At 39.4% G+C, this 17254-nt stretch overlaps 1 protein-coding gene across 1 annotated transcript in view; it reads left to right on the top strand.

Annotated features, from left to right (window-relative positions):
• KLHL4 (kelch like family member 4) overlaps positions 1 to 15465 on the top strand; it is a gene marked incomplete at both ends in the record, with an annotated part of 35739 nt that extends 20274 nt beyond the window's left edge. Inside the window, 9 exons of the mRNA XM_082289739.1 lie at positions 310 to 446; positions 942 to 1138; positions 4001 to 4213; positions 5269 to 5455; positions 8434 to 8658; positions 10513 to 10675; positions 13331 to 13543; positions 14566 to 14737; positions 15406 to 15465. Of these exons, the coding sequence (XP_082145865.1) occupies positions 310 to 446; positions 942 to 1138; positions 4001 to 4213; positions 5269 to 5455; positions 8434 to 8658; positions 10513 to 10675; positions 13331 to 13543; positions 14566 to 14737; positions 15406 to 15465 (1567 nt within the window). The remainder of the gene's footprint in view (positions 1 to 309; positions 447 to 941; positions 1139 to 4000; positions 4214 to 5268; positions 5456 to 8433; positions 8659 to 10512; positions 10676 to 13330; positions 13544 to 14565; positions 14738 to 15405) is intronic.
• Positions 15466 to 17254: the final 1789 nt, after the last annotated feature.

Below are 17254 nucleotides of genomic sequence, written 5' to 3'. Positions count from 1 at the left end.
TGATCAACCTTTCACATCTATTATTTCAAACAGAATGAAATTCAAATACAAACCACCGGCATTGTCCATCCTCTCCTCTCACTGCTGTCAAACTAAAGCACGATCAGTGAAGAAAATCTGCCCAAATAAGCACTCTGGGAGAAAATTAGATTACTAATTACTCCTTTAACTTCACTGCTACAAGATTTGAATCCTAAGCTAATTGTTTCCATTGTACACACAATTTATAGCATAATAACGCTGGATTTTCTCCCTGCTGGTGAGGTTATGAGGTAATTTTCTGTCCTGCTCACACTGCCTCCCCTCCAGGCTGGTTCTCAGTGCAGTGTCTGATTACTTCGCTGCCATGTTCACCAACGACGTGCGGGAAGCGAAGCAGGAGGAGATCAAGATGGAGGGAGTGGATCCCGAGGCACTGAGGGCTCTGGTGCGCTACGCTTACACAGGTAATTACTTAATTAATTAAACACTGCCCCCAGCGCTGCTGCTTCCCAGCTTCTCACACTAAACTTCTTCTTATAGAAACATTATATATATATTTTTTTGTTCATTAATATACGAATTTTCCTACTTCGGGCTAGAAGTGAGCTTAAAAAACCATCTTTTTCCAGCCCTGACACCTTCCACAAGACCAGGTTACTCAGAGTTGCATTTTGGGAAAGGTTTTTCCCTAATAGCAATTTTCTTTTTATTTTTTTTTTCCATCCATATCAGATCTAAAGCTGTTAAAGTTCCAATAAAAATGTGCCAGTCATTGTATTCAAAACCCACCAAACCCTGTAAGTCTGTTAAAACATCTGTATGAAGAAAGGAAAATGAATTTTTTAACCGCAGGACATCTCAGAGAAAAATCAAAGAGCAACAAACTTTTAAATTATGACAACACAAGGAAAACGACTTAAAACCTTCATTTTTCTTTTTCCCAAATGAAAACTGCCCAGGTATCCTCGAGTTAAAGGAAGACACCATCGAGAGTTTGCTGGCTGCTGCGTGCCTCCTGCAGCTCTCCCAGGTTATTGAGGTGTGCTGCAACTTCCTCATGAAGCAGCTCCACCCTTCCAACTGCCTGGGGATCCGCTCCTTCGGGGATGCCCAGGGCTGCACGGAGCTGCTGAAGGTGGCACACACCTACACCATGGTAAGGTGAACAGCTGACAGCTCTGCACTCATAATTACAGAAAGAAATAGTCACTCGTGTTGCTCCTCATTTTAGAGTTTTGCCTTGTAGAAAGGCATCCTTAGTGAACTGAAATGTGCAGTACGGGTGGTACCTGTTCCTCCCAAAAAGAGTAATAGGACCTTAACATGGCTCATGTCTAGAGACAAACAGCAATGGGCCATCCTTATGCCTGTGATTCCACACAAGGAAAATTCTAAAGCTGATTTTAAGGTGAGACACGCATAAAAAGAGTCAAAATAAAGAATGTATTGGAAAGATTTGGAATGCTAAAAAGAAGCACGTCCCTGACTGGAACATAATCCTCCTCTGGCTCTAAGCAAGAAATGAATATTCAGAGGGTGGGAAACAGAGAAGCGAAATAACTTGCTGTGAAACCAAATTGAGAGATAAATATTCAGGGCAACAAGATGTGCTATTACAGCTTAAAACACAAAAAGAATGGCAACTGCTACAGCTAAATAGATATAAAAAGAACTACTTGTTAGGAGACACATGGCAGATTTATGTTTGAAATATTAGTGGAGGATGTCAGAACCAGTTTAGAGGCTTCATAGTACTGAGAACACTCCAGCAAGGGATTGTGCATGTCCACCTGCTGAGAAAAGTGAGAGTGGCATGTGCAGATTGAGGGCACTGCTTGTGCTCCTCCCTGTCACAGTAATGAATGGTTTGTTCAGCAGCGATTTACATCCCCTTTACATTTCAGAGTTTGGAATGGGGCATTTAAGATAAAGGTTCTCTTCCTGCATAAAATAGTGTTGTTCTTGCTGCTCCACACCTTTTTATACTCATTCAAAATCAGGAAATCCCCCCTCTACTGTTGCCTCTTTCCTCCTGCCAGCCTGAGAACATGGGGGGCATCTTCAGGCATTTAAAATTATGGTTCAGATTTCTTCAAAACTGAAATAAAATCATACAGTTGGATTTATGATTTTCTGACAATAAGAGAGCTCTTTTTTCTTTATAGTTTTTTAACCATTTGAATTCTCCAGTCTTTCCCAGGAGTTAGACCTTTATTATTTTTTGAAACCATGTGTCACAGAATTGAGAGTTGAGTCATTAAGAAATGTCTAATATGAAGGATCATGATGACTCTGTGACACTCAGCAGCACTGGGCATAAGTTGTACACTATTTTATTTGAAAACATCTTCTACCACCTCTCACCTCCTGTTCTTGCATGGAACAGACTGAGAATGCTGCCATGAAAGAGGACCTGGCACGCCATAAACTCACCCACCACGTGTGCTACTGACAGCTTAGAGAGAGAAGAGGAAACCTGCACCTCTGAAATAAACTTACAGAAAATTTTGTTTCAAACCCTTGAAGTGATATTGAAAAAAACCTTTGGAGAATAGGAGATCATAAAAATGCATAAACACATAAAAATTTTGGGAGGGGATAAGTAAAACATTTGGGTTTGTTTCATGTTGGTGAAAATGTGTAACTTAGGAGAAAGACCAGAAAGTTGTCCTGTCAATATAGAGACCATTACATTTTCAGAAGATGTACTGTAAACACCAGATCCATTCAATAAAACCAGACACAATAGAAACCCTCCCCTTCAATATTTTGGCCACTGAGGCAGAGTATTAACAGTTTCCTGCCTGGTATCTTTTTGTGCAGATAGAACTCGTTCTGATAAACAACTTGTGCTATATTTGTAACTAGAAGTGGACTGGCCTTCCTGTCCCTGTTGACTGAATGCCACAAATATTAAAGCAGGATATGCATAACAGACCAAAGTTGACATCTTCTTTAATCACTGATACTTCTGTATTTGCATCCTGGCTACATTTGAAATGAGTAACAAAAAGCGAAGAAACTGCTGAAAACAAACAATAAAATATCAGTTATTAGAATTTCTTCACCTGCCCTATTTCAATCTGGTTCCTAAAGAAGATATATTAATTCTAGGTACAGAAATTGAAATTCTATTTCAAATGCAGACATGAATTCCTACCTAAATCTCTTTGCAAATAACATAACCCCCTCTCTCTCTTCACCAAATTTCTTTTGTCCTTTGGAATTTGATAAAGAAACAGACTATATGTATATTGATATCATGTATATTGATATCAACTCTGATATTGTTGTAACCCAACTGTACAATATATTTTCTTAATGAAGAATAATTCTATTAAAGACTCTAGGGATTTAGTACCTGTGGTCACTTCTGGTGTGGGGGAGTTTTATCACAGCAGTAGCTAAAAGACTGAGATCCCTTTGTTGGGACTTCTCCAACTTTGTATTGCCCAAATAGTGTTGTTAGAAAAGTGAGCTGAATTTCCTTTGCTGTATTTTCTTGCCCTAAGAGCAGAGTCCTACAGCCAACAGCTGGCACAGCTTGTTGCAAAAGGATTAGGAGGTTTCAGTGCAGTTGGCTCAAAGCCTTTGAATCTGCAGCAGAAGTGACATAGTTTATTTGAATGCTCACCTGGCATTTCCAAAATGCATGTTATATCTTCAAACAGTATTTCTATCAAGCCACAGTGCTAAGATCACACTGATGAACAAAAGTGCCAGTGGCAAATCCCTAAGCCAGGACAGGCTGACAAGAAGCCTGGCAAAGACAGCTATGGTATGGTGGTGTGAAGATGAGAATTACTCCTCAGTTCTGCAAGAGTGAGGCAGCAAAATGCAACCAAAATCTCACTTAAATGGTAGAAGGACGTTCAGTGATCTTTAGAATACCCACAGCATTTCCCTATATTGTGGAACAGAACGAGAATGAAATATACACAGAGCCTACATTATCTAAGAAAAAGCTATTCCTATGTGTGAAAATCATCAGTGCATTGAAATCTTCTTCTATTTTTAGGAACACTTCATAGAAGTAATAAAAAACCAGGAATTTCTTTTGCTCCCAGCTAATGAAATTGCCAAGCTCTTGTCTAGCGATGACATCAACGTGCCAGATGAAGAAGCCATTTTCCAGGCCCTGATGATGTGGGTGAGGCACGATTTGCAAAACCGCCAGCGGGACCTGGGAATGCTTCTCTCCTACATCAGACTGCCCCTGCTGCCACCCCAGGTATCAATGGGAAGGGCTAACAGGGAACTCTGCCAGCTGAAATGCTTGTCTCGAGCGTTCTGTAGGCAGACAGAAGAGTTCCGTGGAAACGTTCTGATTTGGACTGGAGATTTTTTGGTATATTTTTATACTTTTTAATATTTTTACCTATATAATATACATCTTCACTGTTTTTAAACAGATTAAAAGAAATCCCCCAGTGCCAGTGTAATTACTAGGCTCAGAATTACCTCTAAAAAATGTCAGTGTATTCCAAAAGCCAAGTGTTTCTTTGTTGGGTTGTAAGAGTTCTCCCCTAATAGCACAGCAATTTAGATCACATGCAAAGGTATTTAGATTTGCCAAACTGCAGGACAGTTAAGCCACAAAGTTTCTTTATTGCCATAAAAAATAAACAGACACAAAAGGGCCTAAATTATTGCTGACAATTCTGAGCGCTGACATTACGTGTCCCTTAATTCTGAAAGAGACAATTCATCCACCAGGTTCCAGAGCTGGACATTCTGTTTCATGGAAAGGTGACACTGCTGTGCCTGTGTCATAGAAGAATCTTTATATCCCGTCAGAAATGCATACAGAATATCGAAACTGTCAGTCAGGACACGTTATGGATCTAAGTGATCAATGCTGCAAATATTCTACCTTGGATAAAGTATAAAAGTACTACACACACAATTTTAAATACATTTAATATCTTCTAGTACTCAGAGATGTCTGGTACTCTGTACTAGATTTACTTACAGCAGAAGGAGTTTTGCATTCAGAGGGTGCAGTACTACATTTTTGTTTTTAACCTTTTTTAAAAGTTAAAAGAAAGAGGTAATAAAAAATTAGGCAAAGCCCTCATACTCACAGAATTTTCCCCCCTACCTTTATACAGTTTTGCTTCCATTAAAGCAGAGTTCCCAGCAAAGCTCAAGTGAGTGGTGAGCTTAAAATGAGTGTTTGTAGCTACAAATACTTTAATTATTAAAGTACATGCAATTTTAATGATTTAGATGATATATCAAGATCCTCTTTTCTTTTTTTTTTTTTTTTTTTTTTCCGTTTCTTAGCTCTTGGCTGATCTAGAAAACAGCCCAATGTTTGCAGATGACCTGGAGTGTCAGAAACTTCTCATGGAGGCCATGAAGTATCACCTCCTGCCAGAGAGACGCTCCATGATGCAGAGCCCTCGAACTAAACCCAGAAAGTCCACAGTGGGTGCCCTTTATGCTGTGGGAGGTATGGATGCCACTAAAGGTAAGCCCACAAATTAATATGAGTGTAGTAATTAATTGTATTGCAGACACCCAGGGAATATCTGACAATTGTTTAAATATTTCCTGTAGGAAAATATCAGTTATGGGGAAGAAAAAGAAGAAAAAGCAAATAACAGAACAGAATCCTATGTGTCAGAAGTTCTTTCTTCTTGCACGGATCATACTTGTACACAATACACTTATATTTAAGTGCAGACTAAAGAAGTCTGATGGAGATGGTGATTTTAAAATTAAACTTAGTAGGAATTTTTGCAAAAAATAGTTGAATTTACAAATCAGAAGAAAATGTACAAATTTGAAATGTTTCAAGATTTGTTTAATATTGTACCTTGTGGTCTATACTCTGACAAAGTAAGAAAGTTAAAAAAACTTTTGAAGAAGAGAAAAGAAAAACAAAATGCATCACCAAACTCCAGAGAGATCATAAATCGTTATTATAAAATTTCAGGTGGAAAGACTCGTATTTTTCATGAATGCAACTTCTTTTCAGGACTCCACACACAGGTTTTTTTTCAGATTTGTAGTCGAAAGTTAATTATTATAAACTATTCCAGTTTCTATTATTTGATTTTCACAACTGCAATCAGGTTACAGCTTTAAACATTGCACTATTCTATTTAGGAGGCAGAATATTAAATAATTTTCTCCAGGAATCTCAACTTCAAACCCACAGCTTGGAGCCAGAGAACTCTAATTAGTTTAAAGTCTAGCGACTTGCTGCACAGAATTACTTTTAGCTGTGTGAGTTCACTTTTAATAGAATCACAAAGAAGATAATCCATTTCATGGTTTACAAAAAGCTGCTGACGACTGATTTTTGCCCATATGAGACACCTTGCAGAGCTACCTCCCTATCTCTGTGCAATCAAATCAAGTGCAGAATACACATTCATTGCCAGCACAACATGAAAACACTCATTCCTAGGACAATTTAGCAAATTGGAGTTAAACTGTTGCAATTAAGTAGATTCATTAGCGATACTGAGTATTTATGAATTGTATAGACAACCACGGATTCAAGGTAATTTTTAAACTCTCTTCCCCTAAAATAAGAATACAATTTTCCAATATATTTTGCCTAGTAAAGGTTATGCAAAGAAAGGGCTGTTTCAGTCAACATCTGCACTTCCTGTTGGTGCCTGTCCTGCTTCTTCCCTTGGAATGAAGCCAATTGTTTGAACTTTTGCCTTTTGATGGGTAAGAAGAACAGCACTTCCGCTCCTCCCTGCTGTCCTCCACGGCTCTGACTCAACCTTGGAGCCCGGGCTGGATTGTGAGATAAAGGAAACAGCACTAAGAGACCAGGATGCACTGGAGGAACAGCTCTGAGAAGGGAGCAACTCCCACCGCTGGCAATAACACGCTGCCTGTGATAAAGGCAGACACCAGGTTTGGTGTCTCAGGCAACGCCAGGTTTGGCTTTGTGCTTATCTCAGGTGGAATAGGAAGTCAAATCTCAAATTCCAATGATCAAAAGAAGATCAAAGAGGTACATTTGGGCCAGAATTTTGAAAAACGTGAATGTGCCTAAACCACGTTAATTTTACGACTTTCAAATCTTTCAGCCTCTGTAAGAATTACAGCCCACAGGGTACATCTGAACACACTGAAACCTGACTGCATTTTCCCTGTGTTTCAGTTAGTGTGAGAGATTTCCTTTGAAGTGGGGAACTTTGGGGCACTCATGTATTAGCACAGAATAAATGAGAAAGAATCAAAGTGAAGAGGAGCAAACAGACTAACAAGATGGAAAGAACAGGCAAAGAAACCCAGCTGCACTAAATACAGGGCAGAAAGCAGAATTTCTCTGTTTTATCGCAGGTGGAGCTGGTAGTTCCTTTCCCAGCCTATGCATGTGGAAAAACAGATAGATAAGAGAAAAGATAGCATGAGATAAACTCTTATTTCGCTGAATTTCTGGAGTACATGACGTGATCTCTAACTGTTCTCTAAACCAAATCCTACCTTTCTTTTCTGCTTTATTGCATGGTTGTTTTCCTGTTGTAAAAAGAATTTCTTAGCCACAAACTGCTTGTTGTTATCTTCAAAACACTACTCGTCTGCTCTCAAATCCCAGTCAAGGAACAAGAAATCGGCTCTGTTTTCCTCATCTGGTTGCCTTTGACTGAGCTGAATTTGAGCTCCAAGGTGCACTGCAGCTGGAACTGGCAATTCTGCCTTGGATCTTACTGAGCCATGCCCTCGCTGTGCTTAGCAGCTCTCAGAGGAGCAATTACGGCTCCTGAGTGATGATGGGAGCCAGCGCGTGGAAAAGTGTCAGTGCTGAATGACAGAGAGCTCGTGCCTTCTGAAAAGTTTCAGTAAAAATGTTACTGGAGGTCCAGTGACTTGAAAAAAATGGAAAATGTGGCTTTATATGTTACAGCAGCCAAGCAGCTACTGCAGGGCTGCTGCACAGGTGAGCGCTGGGGAAGACACCTGTGGGAACCAGATGTGCATTCACACACAGCCCAGTCTTCTGCCTGACTCCATCCTAAAATGGGAAATATCCACAGGATTGCTGGAGATGCTTGTCCAGTTCCTCAGACAGATACATGGAATCTGGTTTTGATATCCTTAATACTTTAGGCACAAACATGGTTAAAGAGTAGATTGTTGTGAGGCACCGTATTTGTAGGGAATATAAAGAAACCCCAAAACAAACCCACAAAACCCCTACCCTCATGGTATTTAAGTTATAGATTTAACTTCTCTCCAATATTTGCACACAAATATTACCTCAATTTAATTCTCCATTTCTTGCTCCCAGTATATTCTCATAGATTTGCCAATCATGTATGCAATTAGCACAGCTTTCTCACTACGTTCACATGAGAACTGAAGTTCACAGCAAAATCTCACACACAGAATTTCAGTATTTCATAATTTAATCGTGTTTTGACCTGACTACTGATTGCTGGGTACTGCTCCCTCCATGGCTGTCTCTGTTTTTCACAGGCACCACTACAATTGAGAAATACGACCTCAGAACCAACAGCTGGATCCAAATTGGGACCATGAACGGGCGGCGGCTGCAGTTTGGGGTTGCAGTGATTGACAACAAGCTCTACATTGTGGGAGGAAGGGATGGGCTCAAAACTTCCAACATTGTCGAGTGCTTCAACCCCCTCACCAAGGCTTGGACTGTGATGCCCCCGATGTCAACACACAGGCATGGCCTGGGTAAGAGGGGCTCTGCCTCTGCAAACTCCTCACAGCACACACAGACGGGTTTTGATTGACACAAACACTGCTGAGAAAACCTTTAACAGCATTTAGTAACATGCAGCAATATTTGTAAAAGATGCTTTACAAAGACAGATTTGCCTGTTTCCGTAATTTTATGATTTTATTAGTATTCACCTAATTAGCACTGGTCTTCCAGAGTTAATTCTGCTTGTAGGAAATTCCAAAATATAAGGTACAGTGAAAATAATCAATGCTTCACAGGATTTAGTGGTCAAGAGATACATTTACAATACAATAACAACCTTACTGTATTTTTTTTTAATAAATTATGAATTAAGCCCAGAGGTATCAGTCACCTCTGTAATTCAGATCAGGACATTACCCATATTGAAGAAAAGAGTGTATGGAAATAAGTGCAACTTCACCAGTTCTAATGTTGTAATTACAAGAAGTTTTACAGAGCTCTGCCATGGCTTAGTGTCTATGGGTTTTTTACTGCAAATAATCCTTAATATTATTCACACTGAAGGAATAATATGAATATGAACTCTAGAGTTTATTTCTGGAACTATAAAAAATAAGGCTAAGTTTACAGCTGAGTAGACTGTAACAGAGGGAATATGATGATTTCTGCACAATTTATGAAAATTATCTTTTGAAAAAGGTCTTATGAAAAAGCTGGCTTCTCTCGAGTTACAGGTATTGCTTGAAATCATTGGCAAGTTCAAACGACATGGAATATTTTTATTTTTATGGATAATAGAGGAAGATTGATCCAGAATTATTTGACAAACCATTGTGGCCTATGTCATGTTCTCCACTGCTTGGTGGAGAAAGGGTAGTGTAGGGTTCTTACCAACTGGAGCACAAAATTTATGAAACCAAATACTAGTAGGTAGCAAAGGGGAAGAAGACCAAACAGAAGAAATAATTTTCATTGAAGTCTTTATAATTCCTGACAACAGGGGCATAATTCTCCCCAGCAAATAGGTCACAGCCATAGATTTGGGTGCCCAAAGTTTGGCTTCAATCTGTGTCTGGTTTGCAAAGCTGCCTCACACTTCCAGCCCCTATTACCTTCAGGGAGATTCTGTGGAGAGCTGGCCTTTTGAAGAAATCAGGCCATGTATATTTAGGCCTGAAAGACAGATTTAGAAAACTTTTAAGCAGCTGGATTGAAACATTTTGCCTCACCTAAAAAAGCGAGCAAAGAGCAGCAGCAGCTCTCAAAGGAGAGGCACCAAAGCCCTTCTCTGGAGAAGCACAATGGCACAGGATTTGTCCACACAGAGCTTTGCAGTGACAGCCAAGTTGGCTCTCCCATGCCTCAAGGACAGCAGATAGGAGCCAGCTCTTATCCAAAAGGCATTAAAATGTTGTGGTGCTTTAGCTGTTAAGGACAGCCAGCTACCCACCCACCCAGGCTTTGTGCTGGCAGCACTACAGAGCTTCAGCTGGCTCAGAATTAAGAGAGGTTGTTGGCTTGGGCACATTTTTCGTTGCCTGACTCAGGTTTTGTCATTCTGTAGGAGAATAACATCGTTTCCCCTTTTGGGGCTCAAATTTGTTTCAGAGCAAGGTCACCAGAAGCGAGATAAAAGTCCAAGAAGAGAACATTAGAGCTAAAGCAGATTTCCTCTAATCTTTTGGCAAAAGATAATGGTTATTTAGAAGAACACTGTATGTGAAGTGCTTGTTTATTTATTCTGCCAAATGAAAAGGCAGCTTTCAGATCATTTAATACCAGCTGAAGTTGCTTATCTGCATACAGGGAATTAACGTATGAAATGAATACGCTGCTGGTCACTGAAACCAAGGGATAATTTGTCCCTAATTCCATCTCTCAAGGAGTAGCAATGCTTGAAGGACCAATGTATGCAGTTGGTGGCCACGATGGGTGGAGTTACCTCAACACCGTGGAGCGCTGGGACCCGCAGGCGCGGCAGTGGAATTACGTGGCCAGCATGTCCACCCCCCGCAGCACCGTCGGGGTCGCGGCACTCAACAGCAAGTATGGCAACAGGAAAACCTCTCTTTGGGTTTTCATTTGCTTCCTTCCTTGGAAATACAGCTTCTTAAATTTTCTTTTCAGGCTTATGGTAATTAATGGCCTCAAGGAAACAAAGAGAAAATATAATGCGCAGACATAAGAAAGGAAAGCTTTTCCTCTGCTGTGTGGTAAATTGATTTCAAACTTGCAGTCAGGTTTTAGACACATTTCAGCCCTTTTAAGCTATAGCAATGTGAAAATGTTATTACGTGCACATCAGAATTTTACCTGGAATATAACATATGGGGATATAAAATCAGCTACTTAAGAAAATATTCCAAGTGTGTGTTCACACTTTAAAATCATTGTGGCTAAACAGACTTAAAAGAACATGTATGAAAACGAAGTCAACAAATTCACAGAAACAAATTCACAGCCAATTTTTAAAATGTTGAAGGTATATGATGCGTTTAATGGAAAGAAGAAAAGTTTATTAATTAGGTATGGAATAAACAGCCTCCTGTAAATCTTATCCTTTCCAGATTTGTTCTGCCCTCCATTTATTTCTTGAATACACCAAAATCAAGTGTTAATGTGCTTAAACATTTTGCTAAGATGCTAAAGCCACTCAAGCCCTTTTACATGGGAGCAGACACCCATGTGGATCTTACAAAAGCCTTGCAAAAGGCCTCAGCTTATGGAAAATATGGCTTGAACCAACCTTCCTTCTTATTTAAAGCTGTGGGAAGCTCTTAGAGGGGCCAGTTTATGGGGGCTGGGAACGCTCAGTTACAGGCAGACAATTGCATTAACCTGGAACCTTTGCCACTGGCTTCCCTGATCCATCTGTAAACTCCAGAGAAAAGAGAAGGACAAAAAAGCAGCAACAAAGATGTCGGCAAAGGGATATTTGTAAATTCAGGTTGGGGTTTTGCATTCATACAAGGGCAGGATTCAAATCATAACTCAGAAGTTCAAGAGAGGCAGAAATGCCTCTCAAGGTTCCTGCTGTACCTCAGAGGAAATGTTCTCAGCAAAAACTCCACCAGAAACTCCTGGTGGTGCCTTCTACAGCAACAACGTGCAGGAAACCACTTTGTCAAAGAGGAAATCAGCCCGATCCTGAGTCTGTTCTCAATCATTGCTGATATAAGCTGTCTCCAGCAGGGCTTAAATCACGTCTGGTGATGTAATTTCTGGCATACCAGGAGATCAAATGTCCATCACTCAGTGCTACTGCTGCAGTCCAACCAAGCAGAATGCTTCTCCTTTTCCTGTTTCCCTAAATCACACCATACTTTTTCCTGTTCAACTCCACGAGAAAAGACTTTACATATCTGTGGAGCAACACTTTCAGACCAATAAATGGTCCATTGAAAACATCAGTCAATAATGCTATATTTGGTCTTTTCCTTAGAGAATGGGAAACACCACCGTGTTTATAGATATGTTATGGCAAACAAAGGATCCCAACCAATCACTTTGTATATACAGAGATTTCCTTTCCCTGTGAAAGCTGGGTAAACAAGCAGTCTGTGTCCAATGGCATGATGTAAAAAGAAAATAAATCAAAGCCTCAAGTTTTGTATGGATCAGACAACAAACTGCACAAGCAAACTCAATTTTATCGAGGGAACAAACATTAGGAGAGAGACAATTGGGGATTTTTTTTATTCTAACAATGGTTAAGAATCTTCCAGTTAAAATATGTATCAGAGCTCTCTGAAAGGTTTTTAAGTCACTGGAATAAAACAGACACTTCTAAAAGAAAATTCAGCTGATCTGGTTCAGGTGATTTTCTCTGGGCAAGTCCACGTGTTCCCTAGGTCTCTAATTAGGTGCACTAAGTAAATTCCATTTCATGGCAGAAAACAACAACCAGGGTTTGAAAGGGAGTAGAAAGAATGGCACACTCAACATCTGATCCCATCTTCTATTACATTCCATCATAGTTCAGCAGCATCCAAGTTAGCTTGAGACCAGAAAGAAATTCAGGCTTTGTAAAATTCATTGACAAAAAGCCAGAACCTCCAATGTTCTTAAACATGCATTACCACAATTTATTCCTAAAAGTTGCCCTACTGTTATTTAACATGAATTACCACAATTTATTCCTACAAGTTGTCCTAACATCAGCTGTTTAAATCTTTAGTTGTTTGCTAGGTGCTTTGGGGTAAACAGACAAGATGACACAAGATGGTACCTTCTGTCCAGCAGATTTTCTTAAATGCAGGCTTGGAGGAAAATATATTTACTTTATGTTTTAAGTATGTTTTTGATGTCTATTCATGTTATTAGAGTCCTTTAACAGCACAGAAAATCTCTTAATGTGATGTCAATATTCTACAACCTTGTCCCAGGGAATGCTACCATATATTTCAAACATATGCAGCATCCTTCAATTCAATTCTTTCTATTGCTCATATTTAGAGAACCTGGCATGAATTTTTCAGGTTAATTTTCATACGTGGCTGCTTGGACATTTACACTGCAAGTGAAGAACATGACCTCATATAACACAGGAAAGCCTTTGAGCAAAGAAAGTTCCAGAGCGCAGCAAATAATGGGCATAATGACAACTTTAAGGTGGTCTGGAGGAGGTTAGCCAAATAAAACTCTTATTAGTGGGAGAATAAAGACTGAAATTGTTTGCCTGCTTATGGGTTGTCATCCCAGGCTGTACGCAGTTGGTGGGCGAGATGGGAGCTCCTGCCTGAAATCCATGGAGTGTTTTGACCCGCACACAAACAAGTGGAGCCTATGTGCTTCCATGTCCAAGAGGAGAGGCGGCGTCGGTGTGGCGACCTACAATGGGTTTCTGTACGCTGTGGGAGGCCACGATGCTCCTGCTTCCAACCACTGCTCCCGCCTTTCCGACTGCGTGGAGAGGTAAGGATTTATTTTGCTTTTTTTTTTGTTGTTTACTTTCCAAGAAGGAATTATAGAATAAATTCTCTTCACGGTTGGAACGTTATGTTTGTAAAACGTATTCCGCCTTTCAAAAAAAATGTTTTGAGCAGGAATAACTGATTCCCAATACTTTTGTGATGACAAAAGAATTAAAGCTTAGCAGCAAATTCCTCCCCTCTGCTTGAGGTACCCAAGAACCAGGTAAAAGCAACTAAAGTGAGACAAATTCAGCCTGTGACCTTTCTACTTCTTAACTGCCAAAACTCAGGTTTAGGCTGCTTGTGCCATATATTGTAGGAATTAAATACTTTTCAGTTGTTCGGCCAATAATTTGACTGATACTGATAAAAGTTGTGAAAATAGAAGAAATATCACAAAGTCTTGTCATTTGGGGACAAGAAAGGAAAACTGAGGGGGTGTTCAACCCCTGCTGTGAACAACAATGGACCAATTCTGTTCTCAGTTAGATGGGGTAAAGCAGGAACTACCCTGGAATTTACTGCAATTTATATTGGAGTAGATCAGAAGTAAAATCAATATTAATGTAAGATGGTGCCAGGCCTTTCATGAGATAAACTTAGAGTTACTACACAAGATATTTAACTTCTTTTACAATGAAATTTTCTGAAAACTTTGACAAGAAAGATAAAACCAAAAGCTTTATGAAGAAAGAAAATAAAAATGTATTGAAATTAACTTTGCTGAGTCAACTAGTGGCCATGCTATCATTCCCTCAGGTTCCACTTGTGTTTAAAATGTATTGATGGCTTAATGTAATTGAAATGGAGAGACTGTAATCAAAAAGTGAAAACAGGGGCCTTTTCTGTGGGCTTGAAGGCCCCTCTAGTGGCTAAATCAAAAACTGAATCACATCACAATTCTTCTCGTTCCTGGTGTAAACCGAACAGCAACACGGGAGAAAACAAGCGAATGTCAGCAATTTAAATTTGAAATGTGCCTCCACAAGTCATTTTTCTGAATTTGACCATCCCACTGCCTAGGTACGACCCCAAAACAGATGCTTGGACAACGGTGGCCCCTCTGAGCGTGCCTCGGGACGCGGTTGGGATCTGTCCCCTGGGGGACAGGCTCTACGCCGTGGGGGGCTACGATGGCCACACCTACCTGGACACCGTGGAGTCCTACGATGCCCAGAACAACGAGTGGACAGAGGTAATGGCAACAGCTGCCTCATAAATGATAGGGGCTCTTCCTGCAGCTAGGAATAATTCTGTCCAAATAACCTTATCGCTGGTTTGGGGAAAAACGGCACATCAGGGTGCAAGCAATTCTGTAGGTGAGCTTGAATGAAATATTAGGTGTGTCTCCTGTAAAATAACCACGTGAAGCTTCTCAGACTGAGGGGTGGAGGCAATGCATGGGCAAGCAAACCAGGTCGCACAAGTAATTTTGGGCCTTAAGTGTTTAATTTCACCATTGTAATCTGGTGTGTTTGTCAGCAATGCCCTCTTCTGGAGGCACCTTCAGACTTTCGTATTTATGGCCCTCACCGCTGAGACCAAGAGGAAACACCTGAGCTGCCAAGATCCTTTGCTGCCACACAGTCCCTGGTTTGGAACACAGGATGTGAAGGCCTTTGGAATGTGTTAAGGGAGCAACCCCAGGCTGCACCCTTATAACTCAGGGGCTGCTGAATTTTGCCAAACAGCCCAAACTCTGTTTTCGTACCTTAGTTAAACCTAATTGTTTTAGCATTACATCAGTTTGAATAAACAAATTGCTTTCCTATTCGTCTGAAAGTAATTTCCTCTAGTCCTATCATAGGAGGCTACTAAATATGTTTCCTCCTTTTTCTTCTCCTTTTTTCTTTTACTTTCTAGGAAGTCCCTGTCAACATTGGACGGGCTGGAGCATGTGTTGTTGTCGTGAAGTTGCCTTGAGGACTGTAAATTATTGTGAAACTGAACTGAGTGGAGTCTCAGCAGACAAAAAACATTTCCAGGAGCAGGACAGACTGCACACACCTCAGCAGCCCTCCCTTGCAGACAATATTTATCTCTGAGCCCTCACACTATTAGAGCACAAAAGCGTCTTCCTGCATCACAAAAATCAGAAAACTTTGGAGAAGTGAATTCCTTTGTTATGCCTAATTCATAAAATCCAGTAAAACAGTTTAAATGTTTGAATGGTTCAGGTTTGTTTCAAAAGTATATCTATTATTTATAAAATGCAGTAGTGAGAGATGGTATAAGGTTTCAAAAACTTCTTTTTCTTTCTATGTTGTCAGGAATATTAAAGTTTATAACAAAAGCTTTTACATTTTAAGTAAATGAAAATGACTATGAAGCACGTCCAACAGAGAACTGCACAAAAAGAAATATTAGCTGTTAGATATTACTGACAGCAGAATATTCTCTGCAGAAGCGATTTAATTCCTATATTCAGAAATTAAACTCCTAAATTAACTTTAAAATCAACTCAAAGAAACAGATAATTTGGCTGTTATTTACCATCCAGCACTGCAAGAAGTGTGACAGAATACCCATTTTTAACAGTATATTGAATTGAGTAATGCAAGTTAAGTCATAGTAGGGTTGAGGTACCTTTGTGCTATTGTGTGCCAGCAGAACGAAATCTCTTTTGTCAAAACATAATGCAAATATAATTTGAAATCATTTTCAGTGCATAGATATGTGATATTTTAATGCTGCTCCGTGTGTCAGGTTATTCATGGATTTCTCTTTGCCCACTAACCATCTGTCAGTAGGAGTTAAACTAATCTGACTCTTCTTGGGATGATAACCACACATTAAATTTTAAAACAATCATATAATTACATTCCTCGAATATAACTTACAAAATGAAATTTTTATATCATATTGATATGACAATCTTTGACCTCAGCTGAAGATTACCAGCTTTCTCTCATGTACAGTAGAAATATGGGTAAGGAATAAACCACATCCACTGTGTAACATAAGATACCATTTGTGTGAACGTTTATATTCTATCTGGAATTAGGGGAATGCTAAGAATCAAGAACAAACAAGAAAAAAATCACCTGAAAACAGCACATAGTGTTCCACATGCATGATATTTTCTTTTTGCGTGCCAATTTCTACCGTTTTGCTTTAATTTCATTTTTATAATTTCAAATGCTGAAAGTGTATTCTAGAAAAAAGAATGTATGTAAAATATTCTATGCTGTAAAGCACAATATTTGGTCAGTATCCACCTCAGTGTTTGTTATGTTGTTGTTTTGTCAGTATCAGAAAATTCAGGACAGAGACAAAAATCTCTGAATGTGTAGGCCAACTTCCCTGATAGAATACTGTGGTTACAGATTTTAGCAATATGTTATTTTAAAAAAATTTATAGTATTAAGCCTATTGAATGCCTCTAAAGAAAAAAAAAATCTCATAAGCATATTTATAAAAAGAAGGACATTTTTAACTTTAAAAATCAATTATGTTTATATATAGCATGCTACATTCAAATAAACTTTACTTTCTCTGCTAAGAAAATTTAGACTATATTTTAACAACTTTGTGGTTTTCATTTTGCATCCTTTCAAAACTAGAAGATACAGAAGCATCAATCTCATTTTTGTACTCTAAAAGAACAAAAGATGCACAAAAACCCCCTAAAATCTGAGCCAACACGAAGAGCCAAGCAAATGGGGGATGAACCCTAAACCAGCTCGTGGGTTCCAGAATTCACATCAGAAGA

The sequence above is a fragment of the Coloeus monedula genome, assembly GCF_965178545.1.
Source record: "Coloeus monedula genome assembly, chromosome: 12".
Classification (NCBI taxonomy): Eukaryota; Metazoa; Chordata; class Aves; order Passeriformes; family Corvidae; genus Coloeus; species Coloeus monedula.
Note: the sequence above shows the minus strand (reverse complement) of the source record. Positions and strands in the feature narration are given on the sequence as shown.